Source organism: Pieris napi, chromosome 5 (assembly GCF_905475465.1).
Source record: "Pieris napi chromosome 5, ilPieNapi1.2, whole genome shotgun sequence".
In the NCBI taxonomy this organism is placed as follows: Eukaryota; Metazoa; Arthropoda; class Insecta; order Lepidoptera; family Pieridae; genus Pieris; species Pieris napi.
This window is the reverse complement of record NC_062238.1, coordinates 2,424,701-2,445,583: the sequence shown is the minus strand read 5'-3', so window position 1 is coordinate 2,445,583 and position 20,883 is coordinate 2,424,701. Positions and strand designations below refer to the sequence as shown.

At 33.0% G+C, this 20,883-nt stretch overlaps 1 protein-coding gene across 1 annotated transcript in view; it reads left to right on the top strand.

Annotated features, from left to right (window-relative positions):
* LOC125049953 (progestin and adipoQ receptor family member 4) overlaps nt 1-20,883 on the top strand; it is a 50,114-nt gene that overhangs the window by 8,539 nt on the left and 20,692 nt on the right. Inside the window, exon 3 of the mRNA XM_047649509.1 lies at nt 8,609-8,833. Coding sequence (XP_047505465.1) covers nt 8,609-8,833 — 225 coding nt within the window. The remainder of the gene's footprint in view (nt 1-8,608; nt 8,834-20,883) is intronic.

Sequence of the window (20,883 nt, the reverse complement as noted above, 5' to 3'; positions counted from 1 at the left end):
TACAAAATTGATTTTTAATAATAAGGCTAACAAATACGACGTAATAAATAATACAGCGTTAAACAAAGACAACAGGTGACAGGCAATTTTCATGAACACTGTAACATTGGCACCTCGCCAAATGTATTATGTAAGCATGGTTTTAGGTTAAGGCTGTATCCATTATTTGTAGCCTACTGTAACATATCAGCGGAAATATTACCGTTAGTATAATACTTATTTTTTATTTTACTTATTTTGACTTTTTATCGCTGTACTCAAATATCTCTTTAACATACCGCAGTATTCTTGCCCGTAGAAAACCTAATTATATTTATTGATATATATATATTTTTTTTAATGTTATTTATTGACGAGTTATAACTTATGGTAAGATTTCTTTTTCATATTTACAGTACGTTACTTCGTTCGCGTGTTCTAGGTAGGTACTAGCTAGGTACCTACCCCAGTATTTTTTCGTTATAATCTATAGCGCCCCTGGCGTAATCCAGTTTAAACATTTGCATATAATTCTTTCTATTAGTGCGTAGGTAGCATAGTAGTAATATAGAAAAGATTTATTTCACAGCTTGCAAAAGCTAAACGGTTTCGGAAGTATTTTACCTTTGTCTATTGAAAGCTGAACGTATTTACCTACATAATTGTGTAACACTCGTTTAACACTATTTCAAATGGACTCAGCTAAATACGTCTTCAGTCTTTTATGATTTTTTTATTCAAATTCTTAGTATTATTAAATTTTTACAGATATAAATTGTTTTATATAATTTTTTTTAAATATACATTTGGTTTAGTACTATGGATAATGTATTTATTTTTGTAAATAAATAAATAAAATAATTGCGCTGAAAGGGTCAGCTCTAGAACTTGCAGTGAATTTTGAACCAAAATATCGGTATTTGAAAGCTAAGTCTAGTTAAATTCGAAAATAATAATAGTGAACATTCACTATTTTGCTTTTATTGTGAAATAGCAACGCTCTAGCGCTCTTGTTCAGAATATGCAGTGAATTCACTTCTCACTGCCTCACTTGAATAACTATTACACGAGAGACTACATTCAAAGATGTGAAAAGAAATGACCGTATTTTAAGAGTTCTGTTCCCGAAGCGGAAATGGATTCTTCGATATTCCTGCTATGTTCAGTATTTCTACTATAAAAGTCATATCTTAAACACCCCAAGTATGTAAACTGTTTTGAAAAAGAAAGAAAATTTATTATTTTTAAAACCTTACAAAAAATATTAATGTATAACTAAATTTTAACTTAAAATAAGTAGAACTATTTTTGGGTCTTTAAGTTTAAAATGTAACACTATTTCAAAATATCTAACTAATACGTATATCAACAGTGTAAATTATATTTTTATGTTCTTTAAAAATGACATTTGCTTTAAGTGAATTATTCTAATTAGTGTGAAATACCTATATAGACCACGGAGTTTAAGTGTAAGTAGGTTATATTTTAAAAAGGTAATAAAACTTTAAAGTGTGCTTGGGGCTCTTTCATTTACATAAGCTACCACGTGTCGGTACTTACTACTTAGCGAAGACAAGGGACAAAGTTTCGAGTTATTCCACTTTGCCCACTTTGCACTTTAGAGGGTCAAGTATAAACCTTTGATCTCTCTTCAATAGACTGAAATTATATGCAACATGACAAAGAATTTTACGTTATGGCTTTATCTCGTTACAGAATATATAAAATAGTATGTTTGGGTTAAATACAGTGTTGACCTAGTGCCTTCAGCATCTCTCATCTCTCATTCGAACCCCGGCTGTGCACCAACAGGCCCCACCCACTTAAACCCAAAATAGTGGACGGCGTGTGTCGGGCACTGAAGTCTGATCACCTATTAGAAAAAAACAAATGATCATGAAACAGATACCGAAATCTGAGTTCCAGACCTAAAAGGCTGTAGCGCCACTCATTTATTTTAACTTAAACCATCCGCTAACTTTTGTATTTTCTGTATTTTTATGGAAAAATTTAATTTCTTTTATATACAATAGTCTGCATTTTTTACTATTATTATCATATATCTAATATATAAAATTCTCGTGTCACAGTTTTCGTTGCCATACTCCTCCGAAACGGCTTGACCGATTTTGATGAAATTTTTTGTGCTTATCCGGTATCTATGAGAATCGGCCAACATCTATTTTTCATCCCCCTAAATGTTAGGGGTAGTCCACCCCTAAATTATTATTTTTATTTTTTAGACAAAATTTTTAATTTCTATTTTTTTATGATACAACATACAAAAATACATACAACCCCTAATTTTCACCCCTCTACGATCAACCCCTTTTTTATTATAAATGATAAACATGGCAAAACGTTTGCCGGATCAGCTAGTACTATATATATAAAAAGCTGATAACCTACTTGAAAAATAAAGAAACATTACAAATGATGCAGCACCAGCAATGTGTCAATTGGGGATAACAGATACTTATTTAAGTTTGGGTCCAACTCTAAATTATATCGTTCCTGTATTCGCAACATTCGGTTCGATATTGATTGGTTACGCTGAAACGTGACATAACTCCAAATGCAGAACTTGCTCGTGTAACCACAGATTACATGAATAATAAGCTTACTGAATAAACTATTTATCATTGAGAGAAATCCTCTGATTATCACATATAATTTAAATTTGATATTAAGATGCTACTAATCAAATCCTACTATGGGTCCCTTTTCCAGGGGTCACTATAGCACCTTGGGATGCAGGACAGAATTTCAGGGGACTACTACGCATACTGTTAAATCTTTGACCTTTTTGAGTGACGATTATTCCTATGTCAGTGAGGCCGGGTTAGATGTATTTATTTGTATGTAGCTTTAGACTATGAATTGGGCTTTCTAAAAGTAGGTTAGTTTTATAAATATGAAGAAAAAATATGAATATCGATATGAATATGAAAAGTATGTGCTTTATGTTATCAATATTCAAATTTAAATAATTGAATGGGTCTTAGTTTAATCAATAATTAATTGATGAATACGTTTTATATAATTGAACAGCCAACAATTGTTTTACGTTCAATTAAACTTAATTTTGTTTTATTTATTCAGGTTTACACACAGCCAACTAGATTCGGAATCAGATTAACTAGTATGACAGTCAAGTGTGAGAATTGAATTAAATTCCCAACATTCCTGTTATGTAATTTAACATTGCACAGTTTCAAAATTGGGTGAATGGTTCTGTGTACGCCTAACGAGTAAATGGGTAACGAGATAATGCTTGGAGCGAAATCGGCGCTGCGGTTTCAATTGCTATATTGAATTAGCTTTATTTGGATCCTCTTTCGTTTGTATTTTAAATTTATAATTAACGTTCTATTTTTAAATTATAAAACCACAATAAGTACTGTGTATACACGCTAAATACATGCATAATGATCATGTAGTGCCGAATAGAGATTTAGAAATTTCAATATGTTTCAAAATTGCAACTTTGGTAATATACACTATCATATCATAATCAATGAGCCTAAATTGTTGCGTTAAAGTATGATAAAAGTTTAAAACAAAAATTATTTACATTTATAATAGGGAAAATCACTACGAATTGTTTTTAAATACATTAGACATATTGGGTAGACATATTTTCGAGAGTTTCATTAATTATTGCAAACTTTAAAGAACATTTTGCTGGACATTGAACCCTGAGGCTTTCGGATGTTTTTGTTTTGTTTTTTTTATTCACGTAGGTAACACAATGTACACTTGTGATTCGTCATTAAAGAAATAAATATTTATGCTTCTAATTTTACATTTACTGTTTCTCCAGTTCTCAAATCAAGGGCGTAGAACGAAAGAGTTGAGAGAATGTTATATGCGTTACTTCGATATTTAATGTTTGCTTGCTGGTGTGTTATCAGATCAGTTTTCTAAGTATAGTAGACGTATTGCTATGACTAATTTGAACTTAAGACAGAAGAATCTGGATAAATCTATAGCTCAGTATGAATTTGTGGTTGGTATAATGCCCAAAAACGGCATATATTAAGACCACGTTACAGTTGACTTGTCTGTTAACCTCAAAAAGGCGTCTGCTTTACCTAGTTGTTGGGCTTAGTGGCTCACCCTTCTTATTGTATCTTGATACAGAGTCAGGAATTAAAGTATAACTGCCCCTATATTTAAAAAAATGGAAGCCTTACATTCTAATTCTCGACTCTGAATCTTACCCTTAAAGCCTTGCTACGGTTCTAGAGGATTTATCTTCTATATAAAAATAAGTCGGGTTTTCCTTCCTGACGCTATAACTCCAGAACGCACGAACCGATTTCCACGGTTTTGCATTCGTTGGAAAGGTCTCCGTGAGGTTTATAGCAAAGAAAATTCAGGAAAATTTTCAACAGAAAAGCGGGATCACCAGTCACCAAACGAAATGTTACATAAAACGCAGCCATCTGGTGGCGAAACGGAGTTCGCCGAGTTTGCTAGTGACTTATAATGAGAGCGAGTGGCAACACACAGCTTTAACAGGATGAAACTAGTGCATACGTTTGAATAAACACGTATTTTTTTAAACACGATATGGGTCACGATTTTCTACTTATAAACTTTAAACGCAAAGCAATTTATTGCGGCGTACGTTGAGCTTTTGAATAAGCTTGCATTCGACAATTTTATAACTAGTTGGTTTCGTATTTCATTGGATTTTTAATTATATTCTTTTTGTAGTATATTATAAATCGATTAACAAATCATAATCTTAATCAAACCACTTCTGCCTTCTGTCCCGAAATGACGCTGATTTTTGGAACACCACCGAGAAAAGATTCAGTTGGTGCACCGCCGTGGTTGTAGCGTACGACCTCAGGGTTGGAGTAGCAAGATCAAGCTCCGACGTCAATGCAGCTCTATTTCTTCATTTTTCGTAATATGCGTGTCTAAAACTAGAACTGTAGGGATTTTTGAAAAATACATACATACAATACATACAAATCTGCCTTTAGGTCCTAGAGGACCTGAAGACAGGAGAAACAACAGGAGGTTACTAGAGCAAAGTCTGAGCACAGATTTGGCGAGAGATTGCCCGGCCTCCCTTCGGGGCTCAATCCTTCTGGCCTCTCGCCAAAGCAGCTCAACTATTACTCTCCTCTCTCTTTTATGAGTTGCCTTGATGAGATCGCTTATAAGCGATAAGGCCGCCCGTTTCACTTAGCGTTTAGATTTATTCCCGTAATTTGTTTTTATAGAGTGCAAAGAAGTGTAATTAACACGAATGTATTTCTGTAATGAACAAATATTTTGTTAAAGAACTTCATTAATTTAAATAAACCCTAATAATTTTCGAATGAACCTTGAATTAAATGAAGCGAAAATAATTTGATTTTTACTGAGCGCTTTTTGTTTTTACTTAATTACCTCGCCATAGATGAATGAAAGAAAATTTTAAAAGAAATTTATTTGCATTATCCGAGTTAAGTTCGGTGGCGGTTGTTGTATGGGTAAGTTGAAATAAAACACTTTGTTTGAAACTGGCAACTGGCTTTAATTGATTAAAACATGAGCTTATAACTAAGATAACATTAGGGGTAGTGTGTGAAGTTTCAACGCTGGATTAACAAAACTCTAACTTGACTTATCTATGGGTTAATAAATATAAATTACACTTATGTTATTGGACATTATAGGAAACGAAAATGTTAAAATACAATTTATGAGTGTGGTAAATACTAAAGGACTCATATTGGCTTCAAGTGTGCGATGATTGTTTACATTTCATTAACGCTTCTAATTATGTATTAACTAACTAACTTAACTAATGTTAGGTAAAATAACAAATATTCTCTACACTGTGTCATGTCTAGTAATTATGTATTAGTGTGCGTCGCTTGTATGAACCACGTGAATGTTTAATGTGTACGACCCTAATTTTCCCTGGTTAGGCAATGATTAAATATTTCAAGATAATCAGAGACATATTCGATTATCTTAAGACAGCAATGTCTCGTTACTAGCTTTTCTTCATTTCTTTCGTGTTTTTCAGTAATTGACAATGACTCGAAGACGACTCATTGGTCTAGTGGTTAGTACCCCTGACTGCGAATCCTTGGGTCCCGGGTTCGATCCCCGGCTGAGACGAACATCGATGTGATGAGCATTTGGTGTTGTGCTTTGGTCTTGGGTGTTTAAATATGTATTTATATGTCTATCTATCTATAATATGTATGTATATCCGTTGCCTAGTACCCATAACACATGCTTCACCAGCTTAGCATGGGACTAGGTCAATTGGTGTGAATTGTCTTTAAAAAAAAAATGGAGCTGCTATTTATAAACTGAAACCTTCACTATTACTACTTCAAATCTTTGCAGCCTTACTCTAAAAGCGGCAGCCCTACCGATATTTTTGTTTGCAACTTCGACGTAGACTCAACGTCCGTAACGCTAATGTCATAACCTTGGAAAGGCGCGGACTAAAACTCATTATTCAAGTCAAGTCAAAAATCATTTATCAAAAAAGAAATATACATTAAATGCTTCTAATTTTACATTTACTGCCAGTTCTCAAATCAAGGACGTAGAACGGAAGAGAAGAACTGGAAGAACTCTCCACCACTCTTTTTAATCGGCAAGTTTTTTGTTTTACACAACGTTTGTAAGAAGCTGCAACCATTACACCATGTTCCACATGGCATCTTAAGTTGAAGTTTAATTGTTCTCTATCAGCGAACTGTGAGAATGGGATCGCTGTCGGTACTGGAAGTTACCGAGAGCCTACTGCCGCTAGTCTTATTCATAATAGTGCTGAAAGATTAACGTTTTAAAAAAAATTGTAGGGTAAAGAAATAAATAAGTAAAAGTTGAAGAAGAAAATGAATTATACGAATCGTTTGAAATAAAAAAATATTATTAAGGCCTTAATTTTAATTCAGCCGTTAGTAAACCGGTATATTTAGAGGCAAAAATCGTCGACGTGTCCGCACAGAAGGCTGATCTCGACGCCTGAGCAGACGTAACTGTATCGAAATATACAAACAATTGTTGAAGTAGATCCTCAAAACTGGACTATTATAACAATTACACTTCTATTGCAATCTGGTCGTATAATTTCTTGATTAAAATTATGATTTGTTAATCGATTTATAACATACTACAATATAGAATCTATTATTAAAAATGTTTATTTCCAAGACGGTATTAACAATTTACTTAACCTTCATAGTAATAATAATTAAAGATGGATAAATAGAAAATTAAAACACATTTAAAAAGTTAGGTCCCTGTGGCTATGACCTTTAATGCTGGCAGTATTTCCTAGCTGTATTGGAATACATACTCGTTGAGCGAGGAAAGTACCAGCTCTAGATAAAGAATCTTAATTTATAAATCCAATGAAATGTGAAAGTAGTTATAAATAATCGAATGGATTATGGATGGATTATTATATTAGGAAACACTCAAATGATCAATGTTTGAGATGCCATCTTGCTAAAATAATAATTAAATTGTAGCAGTAAATAATTCTGGTAAGAGAGGTGCTCTTACCAGCATTTCTTACTTAAAGTAAATTTTTCCATTACTATGTTGTATGAACATTTCGAGGATAAGGGCAGCGAATTGGCGAAATGACACGCAATCGTGATCTCTTTACACGTCCTGCTTTACGTTTGGCTTTTGTACAGAAATTCTGAAAATTTATGTTCTTTTAATGGGTGTGCTTGTCCTTTATTGGCGTGAAATTGTTGTTTTTATTTGTCGGAGTGCGTTTAGTAGAGAGTTAGATTTAAGTTTAATAAGTTTACACACTCACACATGTACACATACTTAATATCTTAAAAGGCTTGTATTTGTATGTTGTAACACTCAACCTAATTTTTCTCAAAAAACTGTTTTAAACATGTACCATATACCACTGACTAATTATTATCTTACAAAATTTTACAAACCTCATATATCGCTAATACCCACAAGACAGGAATTGCCTAGTGTGGGAACTAGCGATATATGTATTTTGTCACAACCAATTTGTCGTGAATAAAGGTTTTATTATTATTATTATGTAAGCGCCTAACGAAATCGTTGAGCTCACTACCGCCGTTAGTTTTTTTAACAATCATCAAGTTAGTCATTGTGTTGGGGTAAATGCTTAACAGCTTGTTATAAAAAAATATTATCACTAAGATTAGGAAAGAAAATCAAACGTACAAGCTTTGTCACAATCAGAAACTTGACTGCCAATGAAAATTAGTAACCAAGGTATTGTCAATTATTTCTGGTACACATAGGCGGATCCAGTGGCAGGTTATGACGCCTATGCGTCCTGGATATGAATACTAAGACATTTATATATCCTGTATTAAAACTATCTAAACCGGTAGTAACTAGTACACACAAATTTGTGTTTACGGTCATATTCATAAAGATTTAAATCATGAATGTGTGGTTCCCACACTGACATTTTTGATCCGCCTTCAGATGTATACGCCGTTCTATAACAGGATTCTAAACCCTGGATATAATGGTATCTAAAAAGTTTTAGAATAATAATCAATCAGTCGAACATAGAATCTCTATTAATGTCACACCTTTCTTACAACGTTACATATTTGTTTGATTTCACAAATCTTTACCCTTTCAGGTGTATCGTTGGTGTTCATGGTGACGGTGCTGCCGGGCTTACTCCCGTGGGGTAGAGGAGGTGGCTGGGGCTGGTTCCTCTCCTTATGTCACCTTCTTGGTGCCATGGCTCCATGGTGCGGATCCTTTCTCTACCACCTATTCATGAACCACACTAGGGGTGCCAGTCTATACCATAAGCTCCTCCAGCTGGATATGCTTGGCATTTGGGTCAGCCAAAGTATAGGTGAGTATCTTTCATTTAATTAAAACGCCCTTAATACATTTTTTGTTTGTTACATTACTTACATAAATCGACAACAGATGGCGCTGATATGGCCACATTTCAATAGATGTTACTGCATCAAGCCCAAACAATAGTCATAAGTAATATTTGTCCTCGAATGCGTAGTGGTAATACATATTTAACACAACTAATTAAATAATCAGCCCTTTTTTTGAAAATTTATCTTTTCCCTTAAACTAACTTTTGTGTCGCACTATGTGAGATAAAAATACTCTAATTTTAATAAATAAAACAACCCAAATTAATTGAAACGTGAATCCAAATGAGATCAGCGTTACGGCTATTATAAGAACTATATAGTTAACTTGCTTGTGAATGAAACTGGAGTCTAGGTAATAGTAACATATTAAAAGAAGTCTGTCATCATACATACAATCGGCGCTGGAGACAATTGACAACCGTGTCTTTATTCTTGATTAAATCTTCTCTCCGGTTCCGTTATCCCGCATTGTAATTGTTTATTTATTAGTAATCTTACAGCTAATATACATATTATAAAACAAAACACTTAGATATACAAAGCCAAAGTCGATTACATAGATAAACAATATATATGAAACAGAAAACATAAGTAAGTACATTAATACACACTGAAAACTGAAACTTAACATTAAACAAACGACAATTAATACTTAATATTTTAAAGAAAAACCCGAAACATTGACGAATTATGCAGGTAATTCGTGTGCGTACAAGGAACATGGAATGTATGATCACGAAGCTACAGGTAGCGAGGTAATTTGTACAATTGTAGCATACAGTTACTATCACAATATCTTGAATATAGAAATGGTGCCCAGAATAATGAAATCTCCTATGTTATACAAAAGTTGGAGAACTTTTGACCTGTAATGAACTGATCACTTTTTTATTTCCATTTCCGTACTAGAATCTTAGAATTGGTTTGACTTTTAAATATTATCTGTCTTATTAATAAAGATTTATGCACACCGTATAAGCCTGTTATAAGCAAAATTTTACTAATCATTCCTGAATAGGCAAATCTGATGTAAGCTGTTATAAAAAGTGTTTTGTTTGTATGAAGACTTGTACAATGCTTATACAACGCAGAGTCCTAGTTTAACGGGTGTATAATACAAATATATATTTATTATTATCACATCACCCGACTCTGTAATAAAGCTAAACCAACTAGCGAACGTTCCTATACGTTATACGAATTTTAATAACACATGATTAATTTACTAAGGCAGTCCCGTTATATATTGTACACTCCGGTACAAGATGCTGCATTTCATTAGAACCATCCCGGCAGTGATTAATTAAGCTCTTGCCTTCACAAGTGCGCTATTTAAAATTACTTGCTTAAAGTTTTCGGTAAAAATGAAAGCTTTTACTAGTTGTAACCTAAATTACAAAAGACATAAAGTTACTTAGATTACATAGCTAAAAAGAGCTTTCAGATATCATATCATTTATTCATGTACCTTAATGTACACTTATGCACATCAGTTAAAAATGTATGGTTCTAAATTTAAATTACGAAAGACATAAAGTTGCTTAGATTACATAACTAAAAAGAACTTTCAGAAATCATATCATTTATTCATGTAACTTAATGTACTAACACTTATGTACATCAGTCAAAAATGTGTGGTTACAAATTTAAATTACGAAAGACATAAAGTTGCTTAGATTACATAACTAAAAAGTGCTTTCAGAAATCATATCATTTATTCATGTACCTTAATGTACACTTATGCACATCAGTTAAAAATGTATGGTTCCAAATTTACATTTACTGACAGTTCTAAGATAAGGCGTAGAACGGACGAGAACTGTCACTTTTTTTATATATGCATACTTCTGCAAACATTACATCGGGCTCCCCATCACATGGTATAATTCAGTCGAAAAGTAACAAACTAACTAGACGTATATATATTGCAAAATGGTCATGATAAATATTTATTCTATTGTTAAGAATTCCTTTTTGATATAGTCAATAATGTACAGGCAAATTGAATTGCAAAAAGGCAATTGTGAATACCTATATAGATTTATGATAACATAAATTTATGCCGTCAGAAGTTCTTTTAACATTATCCAACAAATTTCTTTGTTGCGTGTAATAAAAGGCATGAATAGAATGTGGTTTTGGGAAAATATACTTTATTATTTCGCTATTTTTGTTGCTGTGCGGTATTCATAGACCCGTTACCCGATATAGATTTTGATTTACTTAATATTTCTGGGGTTAACAAAACGAAAGATGATGCCGCATTTTGTGATACTTTTCAAACGGAAATACGGATCGTATCGCAATTCTGATTACGCTAGAGGTATTATCCAATCACAATTAAGCGAACGATTGCATAGTTATATATCGTTTTACGTATAACATTCTCAAGTATTATATTAAAGAATTCTCAAGCCTTGCACGTCGATTCATTATTTCTTTTTCTAGAAAAAGTTCAAGGAACTTTGCTTCAATAGCTTTTTAAATTAAAGTTGCTACTAGCTATACACCGAAGAGCGTACACTCAATTAGAACTTAAGCGGCTTATTAATCGCTGTGAATAAGAATTTTTCATTTCTATAGACGGCCTTTAAATATATTTATCGTTATAGTCTCAAAAGTTTTTATTAGTATATATATTATTATAACGCGCTTCTCTAAAACGGAAAGATTCCCAAAGGATTGTGTACGAAACTCTCGCGTGAGTATTAAATATTTAAAGGAAAAGGGGATATATTTCGGACGAATGGAGGGTTATTCCTGGCTCTGCAATAACATTGTATATGCTTTATGGAATGTAATTTGGCTCCGATGATACTGTTTTTAACACATTTGCATGATTCCCACACAGATTCATGATTGCTAGGCTCGTGTTGAGAGGGTAATATATATATATATAATATAGAGTCAAAGTTTGGCGCTAAGTACGACTTTCGTACGTCAAAAACGTATTTGCGTTTAATTAGATCCACTCTTTAGAAGGTTATTTAACTTAAACATAAAGATTAAAACCATATTACCAAATATGACATCGCAATAATTCCTAGCTATTTAAACTATGGTCAAAAATAGGCTTTGATTGACTTCAATAATTTCTTGTAGGTATAATAATTTATATACTTACTAATGAAATTTTACATAAGTATATATTTTTTCTCCGTTAATTATAAATTATATATAATATGCCTGTCTTTTTTCTCTAACAAACAGTTAACATCAAAAGTTAAATAGTTCCCAATAATTTGTAAAACCTTATCGTCAGTGATAAAAAATCCATCATACCGAGAAAAAGTGTAAGAAAATATTATCCTCGTCTCATTTCTATGCTGAATAACTAGAATGTTTCTATTGATTGCTCCGCCCGGCCTAACCTTATTTACATAAATCTTTCCTGATCTGAATATTGTTGAAACCCACAAAAGCTTCGGCATTCAGCAGTAATGTGCACGTGCCGTAAATGTCAGGTCAAGAGCGGCCGTTGCAGGTCGCATTATGAAACACTAAAATATTTCTTGGCTATTTAAAGGCCGATTTACATTATCTTAGTGTTTAGGAGAGTTCTTTAGGATAGTACTTTAGTTGAAACATGTAAACGCTACTTGCTTTAGTAAACGCTACGCTAAAGAACTTGCCTTTCAAGTTGTACTAAAGCACTCTCCTAAACACTAAGATAATGTAAGTCGGCCTTAAAGCTTTTTGATTTTATACCGGCCTGGTCTCTGTTGCAGTGACCCGTATGTCTATACGTTGCGGTAGAGAAGTAAAAAGAGAGTGTTAATCGTGTAAAGCGTGCGAAGTTGGAGTTGTGCTTTCCAAAATCCTTTGGTCTGTGTACTCCCGGTTCATTTTATTAGGTGCGCATTTAACACTTACTTGTTCGGTAAACGAGAACATCGTAAGGAAATCAAAGATTATTTCTATAAAATAAAATAAATATATCAGTGGCGCTAGAACCTTTTTACATCTGCCACAGATTTCTGTATCTGTTTCATGATCATTTATTAATCTAATAGGCAAGTCGATGATCAGATTTCTGTGCCTCATTTACACACGCCGTCGACTTTTTGGGTCTAAGGCACACCGGTTTCCTCACGATGTTTTCCTTCACCGTACGAGCGAGAAGAAAGTCCATTGTTGCACAGTTGGGAATTGAACTTACCACCTCAGGGATAATAGTCGCACGCTGAAGTCGCTAATCTAACACTGTTGTCTTATTTCTATAAAAGTCTATCCATATATACCTCCAGTACATAATTAATGAATTATTAAAACAATTTTACTGTATCAGATACGACATTCATCAACTCGTACTTTGCATCATGCTGAAGATGCTGATCTGATAAACAAGATAAAAAAGAGATATTACTATATACATATATAGATAGAAACATACAATTTTCAAAGCTAATTCTCGAAATGCTTTTAATCATCATCGCATTCACACATTGTAACTTTAATAAAACAGTAAGGAATATATCAAATAAAACTTTCTGCATTTTCCGCAGACTAACTTTAGTCCCAAAATAAAAGTGCGACACGAACTGTAGACTCCGAATAAATGTCAGCGAAAGTAGGTCAGTACACAGTAGCTAGTGAGAAGACCCTACTTATTTAAACAAACGCTTAAGGCGTGTTACACATTAACATTTCTTATTACCGTGGATTCTTGATGGAAATCTGTAGTGACTTAACATATATTTACACTTGTCCACAATTGATTTTGACTCTAGCCTCGCGGTCTCAGTTTTAGAGCAGACAAACGCTATTTAATTATTAGTTAGGACCAAGGATTATAGATATATATGTATATTTAGAAACATGCTTTTTCTCGTGTATGACAACATGTACGTTTCAACATACGGGAGTCACACTAGCTTTCTTGTTATGTTGATGTTTTTCTTTTGTTGTTACATATCACTACATCCCATTAAATTGGGAAACGAATGTTAACTTGTGTGCACTATAATGTGTCATAGTTAAAAAAAACACGTTTAGCGAACAATTGCTTGATTATTTATTTATTAGTTCATTTTAATATTACCTCTACTAACAAGAGGTCTTTATAAGAATCAGACAGTTTATTTGGACATTTCATTCCAACGAAGATTCGAGAAAATTGAAACATTTCTCGACCACGATGAGATTATGAATGTGTAGATTATGATATGCAAAATATACACCCTCACCAAAACATCTTCACCGAGGTAGAATAATCTCATTAACCCTCGGAAGGTAACCTTAATTTATTTAAAAGCCGACAACAGAGTTTATGGTTACATTTCAGAAGTTGTCTAAAGTGTTCATAAATAAATATCTAATAGGACAGACAAAATGTAATACTGGTGTGACTTAAAATTTATTGTTTACTGGTGGAATTTACATACCAACTACATGGAAAGTAAGTTTATAATATTTTTACCGATTCGAATGTAAATGCAGATTTTAAAACAAATTTAGACATGAATTAACTTTTTTAAGGTACGTAACTTTGACAGATTTTAGGAAAATTCGTATAAATTAAAATTACACTAGTTAAGTTCGGTGGCGGTTGTTTTTTATAGTACAGTGCAAACGGGCAGGATGCTCATCTGACCCATGGACACTCACACTGCCAAAAGCTCGCAAATGCGTTTCCGGCCTTTAAATCATAGGGACACTCTTTTCTTGAATGATCCTAAGTGGAATTGGTTCGGATATACTTCAGTGGGTAGCTGGTTTCACATATTGGTAGTGACTTCAGCGTGCGGCATCCCTGAGGTCGTAGGTTCGGTCGTAGATACCGGGTTGCCTATCCGAAAAAGTCGACGGCGTGTGTTAAGTACTGGAAGCTAATCATCTCATCATCAGAAATCTGAGGCCCAAACCTAATGGTTGTAGCGCCACTGATTTATTTTATTTATAGTACAAGATATACATTTAATTCAAGTAATAAAAATGACATTGTTCATAAAAGTGATGAGTCTTCTGAGGAAAGGCAAAGAGATTGTATAAACTCTAATGTTTAATTGTTATTTGTGTTTATTACTCGCTTTATTTTAATAGAAACTTGAATTACTTTCCTAAACCTATATATATAGGTACTAACTATTTTTACATAGTTTTAAAATACTATAATGTACGTAGCCACTAATACTACTAGAAATAGCTTACTTACCAGCGATTGATGTATTTAAACTCCTTGGTTTGATTCCGAGAAAACAATTCTGCTTTTAGGTTAACACATTAAATTTTTCGCGAGTTTTAATGATGTCAACTTTCAAGAAATTATTATACTATTTCCTTTACATAAAATTAAAATTGTCGAGTCTGTTTTCTAGATTAATTGTTACTGGCTGAAGTTCAGCATTAACATTGCCTTGAATCCCGTTTCGGGATATTTCAAAATATAAATATGAACATTAGACATGTAATACAAATCAAATATCTGATAATGTCTTTGGGTAACATTAAACATTTGTAACTATTTTATTGTTACGGTCACTAACATTAAAGGCCGATTTACATTATCTTAGTGTTTAGGAGAGTGCTTTAGTACAACTTGAAAGGCAAGTTCTTTAGCGTAGCGTTTACTAAAGCAAGTAGCGTTTACATGTTTCAACTAAAGTACTATCCTAAAGCACTCTCCTAAACACTAAGATAATGTAAATCGGCCTTTATGTTTCGGAGCTTGTAATTTATAAGGGCATAAAGTAAACACACAAGGGACAGAATGCTATATGATATATGCTATACGTACATCGTAAGTCGGTTCCCAATTTGAAGATTTTACGCGCCGTTTATGATCACCTAAACGTAAACGTAGGCATTGAAATGGTTTGCATCTTACTTTATTTGAGATTTATGATTTATATTTAATAGTTAACGTCCAGAAATGGACCAAAAAAGACCCTGATGATTATGATTATTTAATAGTTCCAAGCTACGACTTTTTTCCAATTCAATACTTTTAAACATAATAATAATAAGAAAAAAATATATATGTATATATTATTAAACCATAGAGATTTATTTCCTTACAATATATTCAATATAAATGAATTTAGTGATACACAATATTTATATCTCACCATCTTATAACGGCACAAGTGCCCACACATTCACACATTATGATCTATATATTCCTGAACTTTCTAATATGCTTTCTTCATAAGGGTTTTCTTGACTACTCTGGAGCGTGAAAAACAATATAATTAGTTTCCCAATAAATTGAAATTATTTCCATCTAGTTTTTTGATTTTGATTTAGGACGGGAAAATAATAATAAAAAAGACAATAGACCTATACAGACACAAAAGCACCCCCAGTAACGTGCAAAAAGTATTCTTAGGTCAAGTCTGTCCTTAAAATAGTCTAAGCTTTCTAAGCTTTTTTTCGTAATTTTATTAACTTCATACTACTGTTTGCATTTGAGATAGAAGTAATACTGTGGCTAAGCTGCAGCTTAAGTTATCAACTGTCTCGGAAAATCCGAACGGAAAACCACCAAGTTAAAATGCTATGTGGATTAGCTTTAAGTTACTTTTGATGCCGGCTTTGCGTGGTTTTTTTCACGAAATTTTAATTATATTAAAAAACAATTGAAAAATACAATTTGAAATTCTTAAGTCACTGAAACTACCTCTTATCTATATAATGTATGTAAGTAGGGTATATAAGATCTTAACAAATATCAATATTGTTTCACTGATAACTGAATCTCTGGATTACGAGTGTATCGAACCAATCGAGCCATAGTAATTAAAGATAATTTAAGATACGTACTTGAAACATTTCTATTCATTTTCCACTTACTATATAAATGAAAACCTCAATGCCCGAACCGCACCCGTACCCAATCAAACTATTCAATTTGGTGAATTCGACTCTTAACCGATTCCCTTTAGTAAAATTTTCTATTGAAATCTTAAAGTAAATCGGTTCAAGTGGTTGAAAGAGCCACGAATTAATGTCATTGAATTGTAATTTAAGTTAAAATATATTTCCCTAAAGAAGTTGGTGCAGAAGATGGTCAAGAATGTTCAAAATAGAAAGTGATGGAGCAAGTTGAAGGAGGCATATACTCTGTAAGAGGTCCTTGGAAAAAATGTAATTATTTCTGTATAAAATTTTAAGTGAAAAAGTGGATGAATGTTTCATTCATCATCGACATTTCATCAACGACGATTGGCACTAATTAATTAAATATTAAATATAGTATTTCCTGGGATAACTAAAACATAGCAATCACGCACCCGGATCTTTAACCATATAAATTACTAAGAGTACACGAGCTTTAATACAATTCCTTATAAACAAAAAAATACCTAACATCGTTTCACGTTCTATGTACTTTGGCATGCTAGATCATAAATCAAGCCAGTCACGATTCTCCACACAATATCTATGTATACAGGTCTTAATATCTTATAACAATGGAGCTTTTTATAAAGCGACTGTTACGTGGCAAGGTTGCGCGAACTTCATACCCATAACCTGTATTTGAACAGCGATAGACGAGCTTTTTTTGTAAATATCGCTGCTGATTTTGATATGTTGCGATTTCTTTATAGTAATTTTATTTACTCGGATATGATACATTTATGAGGAGGTGCTAGCCAGTGCTATATTTTAGGCTATTTTAAATAATAAATATCATATTTTATTAATCAAAAATAATCTATATCAATATTTCCCTATTTAATTCCAATATTTGGCAATTTGATTGTTAAGGGGGGCGAAAATCGAAATCAGCTGGAGACTGGACAACGTGGAGATTTGAGACTGAAGCTAAATTAATATAAAATCTCTGAGCAGCAAGCATTTTGCGCAAAGATGTCACTAAATTAATATAGACAATTCTTTAAATTTTGAAAATTTACTTATTGTTTCGTTTTTAAGTGAACAATTCAATTTTTTAATATATGTATAAACAATGTTACATAAATAAGAATTTTAGGTAGGCTAAGGTGGTACTTGGCACAAAAAAGGTTGGGAAACACTGATCTAAATTCTTATTAAAAAATTAGATATTTTGGTATAGTACCCTGAATAACAGCATTACGTCGCTATTTTCGCTGGTTTATCTTAGTTCAAAAATTAAAATCTTTGAAGGCTATTAAAAATCATTAGTCTGTGAGGTATGTCTGTTTTTAATTAGATAATGGATAGGTGTCCCGGTTTTCGCGTTTAACCTATATTTGGATATGTCTGTCTAACTTTTGCTGACAAGTGCTATATTTCATAAAAATGCTCTAAAAAACATTGTTAATTAAGCCCCGATATGGTAATAATCTATGTATTACATGACAAAATTAGAGAGATATATCAAAGTATATAACCTGTTTGGTTACCTTTTGACGTCATTCTCTGCATTGGCATTGAATCTATATCGAGTAGGGTTGGGTCAAAAGTGTGTTCATTCTTAGCAAGCTTTTAACGGTACAAGCCCACCAACCTAAATCTATTTTCGTTAATCTTTATTCTCTTTGATAGTTTGCCTTTAACAGCGCATTATCATATAAAATTATTCTTTATTATTTCTTTCCTATTAATATTTTTTCTAATACTGTCTTCTACCCTTACAACTTTTCTTTGTTAAGGTAATATGAACACGAGACGACGTTATAAATGAATAAAACGCCATGAACTTGTCGATAAAACTCCATTGTGAATCTATCCTTATTGTATTTGAATCTTGGATTTCGTACTTTTTGGAGTAGAGCCTTCAGAAGCGAGCGAGGTATTAAACATTCTAACTCCTAACGCCACAGTCTGCTATAATTTGTAATTTTATTATTTTTTTACTCATTATACATAAACAAAGAAGTTTGTAGTGTCTTCAATTTAGTTGATTGTTTTAATACGGAAGTTTAAGACGAAATCTAATATAGAATAGTCTTACTGGATCAAACAAGATAAAGCGATAGTTTATTCAAGGAATAATGTTATAGTCACTGCTTTGGCTTATCTTCAATATCCATTAACCATTTATAAATATAGCGTGAAGAATGAATCTGTATAAGAAATGTTATCCGCATTGCTGAATCAGGGCAGGCCATTAGCTTTCCAGGGACTGGTGGAACATTAATCATGATCTGCGGTGGAACGGTGCATTATGCTGGTTGACCCTTAAATATATTCAAGCAAGAAAACTCAGTTAAGTATATGACTCGACATATTGAAACGCAAATATCAAATAATTATTTATTGAGAATATCGTATTATTTATTCATATTTTAACGTTTCCGAGCGGGATTGGTAGACCACAGACCTCCACTTGATACAATTCCCAGCCGGTATAAACTAACTAACTAAGTAACTTCCAAAAGTAATAAAAGTGATTTCCAAATTAATTGAAATCAGGCATATTCCAATTGTATATATATAAATCAACTGTCTAAGTTTCATCAAAATCTATTCAGGTTGTTTATGATCGTATTTCCGGAAATTTGAAATGAGTTCAATTTTGGTAAATAACTGTGATCGGTTATAAGTGGTAAGAACACCAATCCTACACAAATAAATAAGTATTTATTACATATTACCCTCCACCAGACCTCGCTAAGTCTCTCCAAGAATCTGCTCCTGTCTTTTAAATTCCATCAGACCTTACCAGTAACGTGAAACGTCTCTTTTTTTTCCGGGCGGACCAGGCTAAACTGTAATTTTCTTTATGGCATTGCGTCCAACCGACCTACATAAATACACATGAGACTGAAGAGCTGGCAGCTACCTCGGACAAAGAATTAGTTTAGCTATTCAAAGGGATAACCCTCCCAGTATCTTCGGAACCTTGCCGAAAGGGACTCCTTTTAATAATACATTTTAGTTATTATATTATTTTTTAAGGTCATATTCATATTGCCTCATATTGACTACACATTATATAAAGCGAGAAAACCTTGTTCTAGTGGACACAAAACTACAAACAAAAGGCGAACATTGCAACCGGCAAACACTAAATAATGCATGTGCATGTGCTATAATTGCAACAAAAATATTTGTCGTTCATTATATTTTCCTGCGTCATCGATCTGTATAGTTCTGACTGTCTCATAGGTCTAATTTATGTTATGAAGATTTCTTAGAAAATTGCACAATAATTTCTCCAGCGTACCGTATAATAGAACGGTCGAATCGTTGACGAAAAGCAGACTTTTCGGTGTATGTTTCATTGATAATTTTTAAGTAAAAGCTTAAAGTCCCTACATTTCGATTAGATATGGTGAGAGTTAAATGAAAGATGCTCCCTGGTACACAACGTCTACGTCCATGGGGACCTTAAAGTAGAGAACGTCACCATAATATTAAAAAGATTACTGGAACCCACGAACAAAGGCTCCACTATCACGTGAATGTCGAGGCTATATTTCTTGACGTGGTGTCTAGTCAGTGTATAGTAAATTTATTATGAACACTTTATGTTAAAAATCCTTATTAGTGAATTAGGTTAGACGTAAATTATTAATTAGTCTTATGTTAGGCCTTATGTTCTATAATATCTTAGTATAAAGATTAGTATAAAAAAAAATATACAAAAAAGAAAGACTGGACCGCGTCTGTCTGACGGGTGTCCTCAGATTAACCTCACCTAATTCTCTCCCTATCCGGGCGGTGACAATCAAAATATATTTTGACAGGATTCCTTTTGTTGTAAATGTAATATAAATAGAAATCTAATAGTTAAAAAGGTGCGATACTTTTACAATTTACGTTAACACGTTTTATTCTCGTATATCGATCCGAATCCTGCGATATAACTGCTTATATAATGGTAGGGGAGCCCAAGAGGGGATTTCGGGATTTACTAAAGCGCGGCAGATTAATATATAGGGGGATACCTTGTACCCGGTTAAGTACCTCCACAAAATATGAGGCCCATATATAAGGCCGCGCGTGAAGGAGACAGGATCAGATTAGTAAAAAAAAATTGACCATCAGAACTTCCCGAGCGCGTCAGATTAAGGTAGGGTGAGTTAATTACATCCTAAAAAGTGTACATTCCACTAATCTGACAATTTGAGAGTGACGG